Here is a 13454-nt window from a genome sequence, read left to right on the forward strand (position 1 = left end):
CGGGATCATGGCAGCCGTTACAAACTTCCTGCTGTTAAAAATACACGCGGGAATGCAGAAAATAGATACAACCACTAGCAGGGGCCGACACCACTGAAGTCAGAAGAAGCGTATGTGTTGCTGTAAAAAAATTTAAAAAAATAATCAAACAAAAACAGACCATCTTGTTTGGATTTGTTTTTCTGGGTCGATGCTTTGTCGAGTTGGGGTAGTGGTGGAGAGTGTTTGTTTTGTTTTTGTGTTTTGCAGAAGTGTGATTAGAAATTAGATTGGAGTGCGATGTAGACATTTTGTTAGGGTCAGTCTCCAATGCAGCAATAAAGCGGGTATTACTGACTAATTATAAATAAATATATAGTAAAAACTAAGTAGATTTAACTAAAGATTTCAACCTTAAAGGTCTAGTCTGTAGGATGTAGTGGCATCTACGGTGAGTGCTGACTCTTCCTCCCTCACTTCTTTCTTTCCAAGCGTGTAGGAAAACGTACAGTGTCTGTCAGCTACTTCTAAAATGAAGTCATCCTCTATGACCGCATCGAGTAGCCATATGTGGAGTTATGAGGTTACCTTAAATGGATATTTAGAAATTGTGTTTATTTATTATGACTGTAAAAGAATAGGTGAAACTTCAGTCCATGGAATTTACAGTTCATGGAAGCTTTTTGGTTTTGTTGAACATTGCATTTTTTCCAGCTGTGGGCTGCTCTTCGGAAGGGCACTGCGTCCTCTGGGTCCAAATAACAAAGATCATTTCTAGTTTTGTAATGTAAAATTACAAAAATGTGATATTTTTCATCATTGACACGGGGGAAAAGGCCAAGATAACTAAAGCACACTAAGGCTAAATTAACTGTCCAGCAAAAAAACATGTGTCCCTCATCAGCGATTTTCATCTGGGAAAGGGCACACCATCGTCTCTCCTTGTTATCGCTCGTCTCAATTTCGTTTTTGTTTCATGTTTTCACTTGACAACTAGGTTTCACGCTTGTGCTAAATAATAAGTATGATCCTCCATTTTTAAACATTTGGGTTGATACAATTTTCACAACACAAAATGGTTAGCCAGCACCAGCAACCACCGATTCCTCTTTTCTCTTCTTCTTTGTCTTTGACTAGTGACACCAAATTCAAGGTGCCACTTCAACGTAAACAAGCAAAAGGCCTTCTCTAGAGCCAGTGTTGTCCGTTCTGGGCTACTGTAGGAACATGGCAGCGCAACAAGGCAGGGGCTCAATGGAAGATGGCCTGCTCCCTGTGTAGATATGAAGGGCTCATTCTAAGCTAACGAAAACACATTGTTTTATAGTTACAAGTGATTATACACTTACAAAAACATAATTATAAAATATTATATTCCATTTGTGCTAATAGATACCCCTTAATCCTGCACACTGCACCTTCAAACCTTAATGCTAGGTTCCTTAATTAGAATGATGAGTGGTTCTCGGTTCTCTGCGTGTGTGTGTGTATATGTGTGTGCGTGCATGTGGTGGGGGTGAGCTGGCGACGAAGAAGCCTCGGGAGAGCGGTCACGGCAGAACCTTGTGGCTCTCAGACGGGCCCTTGAGCCGGCACTCCATTGAGTAAGAGGGTCATCACCATGGCCAGAGAGGTGCATTGTCTTCACAGCGCATTCTAGAAACCTCAGGAGGAAGAGAGGATGGGGGGGGGAAAGGAAGAGAGAGGAAAGGAAGAGAGAGGAAAGGAAGAGAGATGCCTCCGTCTCTTGACGTCAGTCCGCGTCACTCTGGTAGTCCGCAAACAAGAGAGGGTGGGGGTGGTGTGTATGCAGTGGGTGGGGGGGGGGGGTGTGTGTTGTGGATGTGTGAAATCCAGAGTGCGTGTCCACAGCTGCCCTCTGATGGGAGCTTCAGAGCAGACAGCTTGCTCTGTATCAGCGGCACACACAACCACAACAAAGCCCAGACCACCGAATACTCATAACACCCCCCCCCCCCACACACACCCCCCCCACAACAAAGCCCAGACCCCTGAATACTCATAACACACACACACACACACACACACACACACACACACACACACACACACACACCACAACCTGGCACACGGCAGATTACGGCCTCAAATCAAGCTCAATTTCTATGATCCAGATGAATTAAGACTCGGAGGGCAGAGGAAGAGAGGGATGGAGAGGGGGGGGAGAGAAGAGAGGGAGACACAGAGGCGCAACACTGTGGGGGTATATTTGGCTTCTGGACAGAAGTCAAGCCAAATCCATTTACAAGCCCACAACCCTGGCGTAAACAACAGCAGCAGTAGCATAACAAAATGTCAACCACATGCCGCCGCCCCCCCCCCCCCCCCCCCCCCCCCCCCCCCCCCCCCCAGTCTCTTTACTCGTGTCTCGGCAAAAATGGCAGTTTGAGTTGAAATTTCTAACGGCTGAGTCAACATCCAATAAACCACTTCCGAAAAGACAGCTGCACCTGCAACGCATGTTGTGGCTTTGGTGGTTTCCTAGATGAAAATTAGGCATTTAGTAATTTCCCTTTTCCAGGGAAATCAGCCCCTCAGAATACCCACATTTCACTGAGAAAAGAACCTTTTACTCTACCTTTAAAATTTCCACAGTTAAATTGGAATCTCTTTTTCATGGGCAATATTGCTCAGTCACATCAGACGAGGAACATTGAAATAGACTACTAACTTCATACAGCTACCATAATTGACCCCAGAAACAAATGCGTATTTCCACAAAGCAACACTCTCAGGCTCCGACTCTGACTTGTGACTTCCTCTGGGCTACAGTAAGAGGAGTAATTGAGCATGACTGGGGGGGGGGAGAGAGCTCTACAGTACGCCAGGGGCCACACCGCCACAACGCCACTAGATCACTACACCGCAGCCCGTCACCTCTGCACTAATAAATGCTCCAAAGACACCCGTCCTCCCTTTCATACACAGACACAGACACAGACACACGCACGCACACAACACGCACACTTTCATACACAAGCACTTGCAAAGCAGCTTGGCAGCAGACACAATGCAAACAATGGCAACACCATCCGGTATAATACGAACACCGTCCCCATCAGCTGAGCATCTGTTCTTCTGCCACCTTATAACAACCTAGCATTGACAACAGCTGCGCAGAGAACATTTTAAAGTCCACGTGCCTCTTCCTCTGTGCGTGTGGTTTTTGCGAGTCTGTGTGTGCGAGTGTGAGAGCGTGTGTGTGTGTGTGTGTGTGTGTGTGTGTGTGCGCAGTTACCTCGGCTTTGCGGTGGAAGAAACCGTCGTGGGAACGCGAGTGCCACGGCATGGGGTTCTGGTGGAGGGCTTCTGCGATCGCGGCCATCGCTCGCTACTTCCGTCTGTGTGTCTGTGTGACGCTGCTACTCCCATTCATACGCTCCCTCCTCCACCAGAGCACACCAGCCAGGCGTGAGCCTGCGCGCGCAGTCACACACACACACACACACACACACACACACACACACACACACACACAGGCGCTCACACGCCCTCGTGTGGGGGAGGGGGAGGGGGGGTTGGGATGAGGAGGGGGAGTACTGGTAGCTGAGGGTGGTCTGATTGAATTAGAGTCAAGGCACTGCCGACTGTCGCAGGGATTTCTGTGTGTGTGTGCGTTTGCTTTCTCTCCTCAACTGCCCCCCTCCCCTCTCTCTCTCTCTCTCTCTCTCTCTCTCTCTCTCTCTCTCTCTCTCTCTCTCTCTCTCTCTCTCTCTCTCTCTCTCTCTCTCTCTCTCTCTCTCTCTCTCTCTCTCTCTCTCTCTCTCTCTCTCTCTCTCTCTCTGCTTCCTTCTTCCCCTAAAACCAGATCTCACACACACACACACACACACACACACACACACACACACACACACACACACACACACACACACACACACACACACACACACACACACACACCGCTAAGTTCTGTGCATGCATGCACACACACATCTGAACGCTCACACTTTGCCCTCTCATTGCGACCACAAACAGCAGCTGTCTCTCTCACTCACTCACTCGCTCGCTCTCTCTCTCGCTCTCTCTCTCGCTCTCTCTCGTCTGGGTCGTGCTGCCAGCCAAAGCCCCGATGGACCCGTTACTTACTGTAGCTCGCATAGCTCGGCGTCCGCTGGTGCCGGCTGGCTGGGTCAGGGCTCGTCGGGTCAATGCGGTCTGCCGGCTGCAACCCTGTGCAGGGGTGGTAGTGGCGGTGCTGGTTGCGGGGGTCCGGGCGGCCCTCTCCCCCCACTCCTCTGGTGCTCATGGAGGCTCCACAGAGAGGGAGGACGCGGGGTGGCGCAGGGGCCAGCACACAGGGCCCCGAATGAACCCCCTTTCCCTATTGGATTTACCCCCCCACCCCCCGGCGGCTGCCCTTTCTCTAACCCTAGCCTGCTCTCGGGCACCCCAAATCCCACGGTTTGGCACGACACAGCCTGAGAAAGGTAGAGCAGAGTGTGAGGGTGAGAGTGAGGGCGAGCGAGAGAGAGAGAGAGAGCCAGAGATAGGAAGAAAACTGGCTCTGAGAGGGAAGGGAAGTCGAGTCACAGGAGGCAGGGAACCAAGCCCATGTTTGCACTCTTCCTTCTCTTTATCTCCGTCTCCTCTCCTCTGCGGCAGACAAACCGTGTTTCTCTCTCTCTCTCTCTCTCTCTCTCTCCTGCTGCTCCCTCTCTCTCTCTCTCTCTCCTGCTGCTGCTGCTGCTGCTCCCTCTCTCTCTCTCTCGCTTGCTTGCTCGCTCGCTCTGCCTCACCACCACTGCCAGTCTCCACGGCAACCCCTTCAACAAATAAGCTCTGGCGATGTCCGCAGCGCGCTGCCACCGAGGAGGAACGGCTCACATCGGCACGGCAACGCACAAGCTTTGACTACGCGAGGTGGGAGGGAGACGTGGAAGAGATAAAAAAGATAGAGTGATAGAGAGATAGAGAGAGAGACCACAGACAAGAGCTCTGAGGTGAGACTGTTGTGCCTCTCCGTCTCTCCCTCACCGTCTTTGTCACTACCTCTCACACAGGGGATGCTGAAATCTCATCATGTGTTTGTATCCTTCTGTCTCAACTCTCTGTGTTTGAGCGTGACTATGAGCCCGCTGTATAGTCGAGAGAGAGAGTGTGTGTGTGTGTGTGTGTGTGTGTGTGTGTGTGTGTGTGTGTGTGTGTGTGGAACAAGGAGGCAGAGCATGTCTGTATGTGTCTGTAATCCTTGCTGTAGCCCCCGGAGCACAGAGAATCCACAGATTTCTTTTCACAGAAAAAAGGCAGTGTAGGGATTTTGCATACTTTTTGCCCTTTTCGCCTGGAAAATAACCACGAGTGGACAAAATGACCCCAGATCATGTGCTTGCTTATAAACCTACACACACACACAGACACACACACTTTCATTCACTCACAAACTAACAGACATGCTTTGAACTGCAGTTCTATGTCGACGTCCCCCTCCCCACACACACCCATCTCCACCCTTCTTTTTCTCTCTCTCTTCCATTCACAGCGACATGTCATACGCCTTCTATTAATACACTGATCGATGGGAGCTGGTGATGAGGTCGTGGGAGTTCAATAGCAGCCCCCTTCTGGGTGGGGGTGGGGGGGGGGGTGTACAGGGACCACCTCTGCCTGTTAACTGTTCCTTTTACTTCCTGTGTGCGACACACTCTCTCTCACACACACACACACACGATGTGGGGTTGGCGTGGAGTTCTAGTTAGCTGAGAACATTTCCCGTGATTCTGCAGCAGCTTCTCTGTCCATCACAAACTTCTCCACTCCACTTGCTTTCCAAGTGCTGTCAGGGAAAATAGTCCAGGGGAGAGAGAGAGAGAGAGAGAGAGAGAGAGAGAGACCACCCACTGGTGTGTACCACACTCACCACACTCCCGTTTCAAATCACACACACACACGAGGGAAGCTTGATTCAACCAGGCAGGTTGACATAAATAGTGCGGCACCGATTACGCATATCCCTACGCACGCATTGTAGAAAATGCGATCTTGTTTTTTTTCTTGTGTTTTCAACAAGCTGCTTTTGATTCTCTAACTAAAAGGCCTGATCTATAAACTCCTGCTGTGAGGCCAAAAACTGTTTACTCGAAGCTCATGCACCAATCCATCCACGTACTCACACACACACACACACACACACACACTCCCAGACCCCTCCTTCTCACTTCAGACATGTAACCATTGGCCTCGAACTCCTTATCACACACAGACACATGCACACACACACAGTGGCGGTTCTACACGGAGGCCTGGGGTGGCCCGTGCCCCCGTAGACATGTCCCTGGCCACCCCTGTGGCCACCCCGTGCTGACCAACTAAAAAAAATAATTCTTTATTATGATTTTACACCCGAGCGCCAAAAGCGGAACTTATGCGACGCAACGTTCTACAAGGGTAAATGAATGCGGCGCACCCAAACACTGTAGTCTGCCAGGTGTGGAGCTCGTAGGTGAATGAGAGCTCAGCAACTACTATTCATGGACATAGATATATATAAAGGCTAGCTGTCTCTTTATATATATCTATGTTCATTGATACCATGTGACGTTACTGTGTCTAAGCGCTGCCATATTTGTGTCCAACACGGACACAGTAGTCTAGCTGTGCGTCGGTCACAACCCACAGAAAGTTCATATGCCCGGGATATGTTGTGCTGTTGGATGCGACAACTGTCGCCAAAGAAACCCAGAAATACAATTTTGTTCTATTCCAAAAGATTTAGGGAATGACTGACCTGTTAAGTGAAATGCAACACGTTGATACAATCGTGAATAATTACTGTGTCTCATTAAAGCTAAACTCTCCTGAGCAAGCTAGAGTGCTAATAGCTAGCAAGCTGTTTTGCCCTTTACTAAAGGCTTTAGCTATAACTCGTTAGCCCATATTGGCACTCTTAACCACCACTAAAATAACACGGTTGATAATCGCTGTTTGAATTACTTACATGACCTGTGTGATCACATACATATTTTTTGTCTCCAGATGCCATATCTTGGTGTCGTTCACCCATCCTGCAACTGCATATTGATAGGCATTTGTACTCTTGAAATCTCCGGTGTATGGGGATGGATTATGTACAAGATACATGTAAATGTCGGGAAAAGAAAGTTGGTGGCAGACGCTTTGCAGACTTTAAGGGACAAAATAAAGTTGAAGTTAATAAATATGGATCGCAGCCAATAATCAATGCCTTTTCCAAATATCGCTGTCCTTCTGTCTCATTTAGATGTGCTATCAGCTACAGGTCGCTAGCTTGCTCAGGACAGTTTAGGTTTGATAAGACACAGTAATTATTCACGATTGTATCACCGCCAAAAACAAATCCTAAAGGAGACAACACATAAAAAAGCACATGCTTAGATTTTAGTATGAATAGCAGTGGCGATTTTAGCCCGAAATTTCTGGTGGGGCAATTTTGTATGAAGATATGTTCGTTGTCATGACCGTGTTCGCCAGCTAACCAACCACTAGAATTTAAAAAGTCTAAATTTGAAGAAACTATAAACAGAAAACAATACTATTATAATATTATTATTATAATTATTATATTATTACTATATATTATTATATATGACTACCTAGCTACTATTGGTTACAAAAATCTTATAATTTTGATGTGCCCCTCTGGTTAAACACTGGCCCCTCCTTGGCCCCCCTAGTAAAAATTGTCTAGAACCGCCACTGCGCACACACACACACACACACACACACACACACACACACATACACTCCAATGTCTTCCAAAGCCGCGTGCACCAGGGTACCGGTGCGGTCATGGTCCACCTCTGGACGACACCTCTGGCTGTACACACTGGGCATCAGACCCCAAATGATCAGCACCCCTTTGTATCACTCCAGGGAGCCCTTCCTGACCCCTGACCCCTGACCTCAACCCTGGCTCTTTGGCCTGGGTTCTGGTTCTGATTCTGATGGGCACCTATCTGCTGCCCGCCGCCCTCCTGATGAGGCTACAACTACCCAAACCCCAGGCATGGCATGGACTGCGTGCCCTCTCCTCCAGCTGGTACAGGGCATGGCAGTGGATACACTCCTGGCGAGGGGAAGGTAGAGCAGGTTAGGGAAAGGGGGTGTGTGTGTGTGTGTGTGTGTGTGTGTGTGTGTGTGTGTGTGTGTGTGTGTGTGTGTGTGTGTGTGCGCAGTGAGCCACCCCACCCCTGAGCCACTACACCTCGCCACTGCCAGGAAAGAGGAAGAGTGAAGAGGGTGAGAAGTTCAAGCCAGCCACCGTCACCAGTTTAGATAACACGATGCCTGCGGTGCGCCAGTGGCGTCACCGGGGAAGGGGGGAGGCACCGTGGAGACATCGGACGCCAGGACAAGAGGAAGGGGGGGTGGGGGTGGTGGTGTTGGGGGGGGGGGGGGGGGGATAAAAGGTAGAGGGGAAATTCAATACCTGCCATGGCATCATCGTCATCTGTCATTGGCATAATCATTGCCACGACTACACATGTCGAAAAACAAACACTCGCCAGATTCTGGGCAGGGACCCAAGGGTCCAGCGAGAGAGGGATGGGATGGGAGGAGAGGAGAGGAGAGGAGAGAGAGAAATGAATTAGGAGGAGAAAGGGGAAAGAAAAAAAAGGGAGCAACATGGAGGGGGGGGGGCATGAGCAAACATCGGCGGTGTGGTTAGTGCCGAGGCTTTATTGCCCTGGAGACGGGCCGAGTTAGTTGGCTGGCAGGCCTGCTGGCCGAGGCAGTTCATGGCTGTTAGCGCTGACGTCTCTGGTCGCGTCGCTCCTCCGGTGAGTCAGGGCTCGGGTTTCGCACTATTTGTTCCTCTTTAATTGTTTACCGAGCCCTACCGCGGCCCACAGCAGCTGGGCTGACAGGAAACAGGAGACACGCTGACGGCAGCGTGGGGGGGGGGAGCGAAGGAAAGAAAGAAAGGAAAAGAGATGAAAAAAGGAAAAAAGAATGAAGAAAAACAAAGTTGAGACTATGGAAAGTGTTGGGTGTCCACAGGTGATTTGCAGCAGGCCTCCTCCCTCCCTGCTTTCTCACCAATATAACACAACCTGGACTAATACTAATACTAATACAAACCCGTCACAAACACTGCCCTTCTGTCTGTCTCTTACACCACACGGAAAACAATCGGGCATGTTTCTCAACAAAACCGCATTGTTCTTAACGCGCATTATGATGGTAAAGACACTGTCTGTGTCGGTCACGGTCACTGTCACTGAAACACGCATGCCACGTGACATGAACGTATGCTTAAAACAGCAGCTTCCATCTGCTCTTCACCTTCTCTAGTAAAACACAGAGAAATGAGCAAGTCCCTGAAAAAGAAACTTCTAGACTAACGTTATAGTTTTATCAGCTCCACTGGATACGCTCGCTCTTTCAAGTCAGCCTAAGGGAGCTTCTGCATGGAGGAAGCACAAGTGGTACGGAAGCACAAGCTGCAGCAGTAATTAAATTCAACTAAATTTTACCAGGTAGAAATAGAAAGGCGTGTGTGTGTGTGTGTGTGGGGGGGGTTGTCAGAAACATGGCAGATTAAATTCATACACGCATCAGGATACGTATGCTAGCGTACATTTGGTAAATGTACACGAAAAACAAACATAAGGTGGTATATACATGATGTATACAAAATTGATAGTGGATAACATGAGGACAGCCTTCAAGTATTGTAGAGCAGCTTAGTACACACACACACACACACACACACACACACACACACACACACACACACACCTGGTAGGTGTGATCTGCCTGGGGTGGGTGAGTTGTGGAGAGGCTGGAGGGAGCCCTGCTCCTCTCTGTGTGGGTGATGTAGAGTCTGGCTGCGTCAGTGTGGCGTTGTTGACTTACAAAACAAAACACAGATGAAATCCATCTGACTGCTCTGGGAATGACTACACCACCACCCCCCACCAAAAAAAAACACACACACACACACACACACACACACACACACACACACACACACACACACACACACACACACACACACACAGTGTGTTTGTGGTGCTGCCACTGCCGAGTTATGGGTGGGTGGGTGAGTGATGCAGGGCCAATAAAGCCTGATTCGGTTAGCATGAGTCCCCTGGCACAGCACGCTCCATCTCTCGCTCACGCCTCTCTCTTTCCCTCTGTCGCTCTTTCTCTGCCTGTTTCAGCTCTGTCTTCCATCCTCCACACCGAGTCTACCAGTGCAAACCTACCCACACTCACAGCGTAGTCACAAACGCTTGAGCGACTGAGCGACGCGCGCGCGCCCGGCCCACGCCTCTACATCTGTGTGAGGGTGGAACACTACCGAGGTAGTCCCCATCCACTCTTGACGAAGCATATAGCTGATCATGCAAATGCTCACTCCGCCAGTAGTCTTTCACAACCAAACCCAATTTCAACTTCTGACTCACTGAGTGCACAGAGCTCAGAGAGAGGTTTGGGTGGGGGGGGGGGGGGGGGCATGCTGGGCGACTGGAATAACTATATGGTCCAATGTTTGGGCCAAGAGGCTGAGGTTAGGCACACAATAAGTGCCATTGGTTGTGGCTCTGGGTGATTACAGAGGGCAATTAGGAAGAGAAAGGAGCAGTAGAATAGTGCATTGCATATATCGATCAAGAGCCTCTTTTGTATCAGTGACACAGAGCGGAGAAGATTCCAGAGCCTTCATCACTAAGCCGATGGGCGGTCAGTCGCTGTAGGCACCACCAGATTAACCTCCACCCCCTCATGGTGGATTCAGCCAGTTTCCTTTTTTTTCTCCCCCCTCCATTCCACAAGGTGATAAGTTACAGACTCCCACAGGAGAGGGGGAGAACCATTGCTATGGTAACGTTGCTTAGTTCGACAGAGAGAGAGAGAGAGCTGAAGGAAGAGCAGCAGCAGAAGCACTGGAAGCCTGGAGGTGGGTAGGTGGGCTAGAATGACAAAGAAGAGCAGGGAGAAAGAGAGAGAGAAGAGATTAACGTCTGACTGTAAGGATGCGGGGGCGGGGGGTGTCTATTTACGATAGGAGACGTGAGCGCAGTCATAACTCAGGTGACGGGCTGGCAGGGTGACAGTCTGTGACGCATGGGGTTAGCCTACCCCCCCAATACAATGCCCTTTCCATGTGTAGACACCTACCCACATCTGCAAATATCCCCACAGTTCACCTTCTCCAGGGCTGGACTGGAGTCCCTCATCCGCTTCAGTCATTCAGTCTCCCTGCTTCACTGGAATACATGAGAGGGCTGTGGCCACGGGTCTACTGTGGGTCCATTGCTGTGACCTGTGTGCGGTGTGCGGTCTGGGAGTCCTGATGGTTAGACAGGCCAGATCTCAAGGTCTCCACTAAACACTCTACTGACTGAACCATCGATTTGCTCCTCTATGTTAGATTTACCGCACAGGCTTGCTTTCTCGGTCTGGCTTGGCATTTCTAATCTGTCTTCAGAAGAAGGCACAATAGGCTCCATGGCAGAAAGGAACCGCACGCACACGCACACGCACACGCACACGCACACGCACACGCACACGCACACACACACACACACAGAGCTGCAAACAAGGCCAGAAGCCAGCAGCACCCATTTCAAAGCAAACCATGTCAAAACCCATCCACAGATGAAACAGAACAGGCCACTGAGAGAGGGAGCGAGAGAAAAAGGGGGGAATAAGAATCAAACACATATATAAAAGCATACAGAGTATAATGTGTCACACAAGATGGTGGGTGTGTGTGTGTGTGTGTGTGTTTGTGTGTGTGTTTGTGTGTGTGTTTGTGTGGGGGACTGTACGTATCCTAGCAGATGTTTACAAGAGATGTTTAGGGGGGGGTGGGGGGTAGAGCTGGGCACCTGGACCATTAGCTAAAGTATCGATAAACAACCACATGATTGATTCATCCCCAGCTCCACATCCACACAAAGAGGAGAGAGGGAGGAGGGGTCAGGGGAGATAGAATATAACAAAGAAAGAGCAAGAGAGAGGAGAGGAAAAAAGAGACAGGATGCAGTGAAGATAAACGGTACGACAGTGAAGAGAAGCGCGTGTGTGTGTGTGTGTGTGTGTGTGTGTGTGTGTGTGTGTGTGTGTGTGTGTGTGTGTGTGTGTGTGGGGGGGGGGGGGGGGGGGGGTGGAGAAGAGGCCAACATGGGGTGGTTATCATTTCCTTTTGTCAATCATTCCTTCCTTCCTTCCTTCCTTGCTTGCTTGCTTGCTTCCTTCCTTTCATTACATCATAGCCCCTCCCTCTGATCAAAATGTGGAGGAAAGAGGGCAGTGCACGTCTCACGCATCACTTTTAAGAGACGTCAACTACTGATGACACAAGTAGCATCATCTCTTGCTAGATTTAACGGACCTGTTGTTTTTAGACGGCATATAGAATTAAGGGATTTGAGATCAAATCAAAATATGAATTCTACTGTATGCAATTGTCATCGGAGAGGCAATAAATAACCTTTAGGGTTGTTTCAATGATTTGTACCGATTTGGATCTACCATCTAATTTCATTATCCATCATAATTTCTTTGGTCTATTTTGCCAAATGCTAACATCACAATGGCCAAGGTCTCCTTTTAAATCCATAAACCAGGCTAAATGTGTTGTTACATGAATTCCATCCTAAATAGAGAACAGTACAATACAAGTTATTATCGTGCAAAAGAAAGACAACTGCACACCAGCAATTATTATTTATATACACTGGCCTTTTAAAAACAACATGTTGTACAAGAAAAAGCTTACAACATTGTAAACAAACTCTGAATTTAATAAGGTCTCTTTGTCAAAGTCTATGGAAATTGCAGACAATATTAATCTAGATAGAAGGCCTACCATACTACAGCCATTGAGATCCACTAAAGCATGGAGAATTTTCTGCTAACAAGTCCTATTAACGGGGTGTGATATTTTGCCGCTCTCATGTCACGGTATGAATGTTTGACCGATCATTTATTGTTGTTCATAAACAACATGCTACATCTTATTTTAAATTGTGGGTTGACAGATGTGAAGAAAGAAAGAAAGAAAGAAAGAGGAGGGGAATTTTCACCCTGGGCTGTACCTCATCCATTGTGAGGTCTCTGCCCATAGGCACCAAAAGGGCACGTCGTGCCTTATAAACGCACTCATAAAACCAATCTCTAAAAAGACTTCCTTATAGGATGCGCTTGTGTTCCATCGCTCGCGGGTCCTCTGGCCTCCCTCAGCACTACTCGTTCCTCGTCTCCCCCGGCAGCAATTAGAAAAATGAGACATCCTTCATGACGTCACACTTCAAGCGATTTCTGGGGCACGCGCTTGAGGACAAGAGGAACGAGGACGGAGGAAGTATGCAAATAACGTTATGGGATGCACCTAGGGTTCAGAGGAGAGAGAGAGAGAGAGAGAGAGAGAGAGAGAGAGAGAGAGAAAAAAAGAGGCAGAAATTGAGGGGAGGAGAAGAAAAGGTCAGGGGCAAGGAGGGGATGATGTAAATGAATGGAAA

The 13454-nt window shown here is 48.8% G+C and overlaps 1 protein-coding gene across 3 annotated transcripts in view; it reads right to left on the reverse strand.

The window, feature by feature from the left end:
- Positions 1-13454, reverse strand: part of fndc3a (fibronectin type III domain containing 3A) — a 63161-nt gene that overhangs the window by 38248 nt on the left and 11459 nt on the right. Inside the window, exon 1 of one of the 3 annotated variants that reach the window (XM_012830941.3) lies at positions 3239-3375. The exons of the other annotated variants lie outside the window; for them this stretch is intronic. Within the exon in view, the coding sequence (XP_012686395.2) occupies positions 3239-3325 (87 nt within the window). The 5' untranslated portion in view covers positions 3326-3375. Of the gene's footprint in view, positions 1-3238; positions 3376-13454 lie in introns of those variants that run through there. 3 annotated transcript variants of the gene reach the window in all.

Source organism: Clupea harengus, chromosome 9, assembly GCF_900700415.2.
Source record: "Clupea harengus chromosome 9, Ch_v2.0.2, whole genome shotgun sequence".
NCBI lineage: Eukaryota > Metazoa > Chordata > Actinopteri > Clupeiformes > Clupeidae > Clupea > Clupea harengus.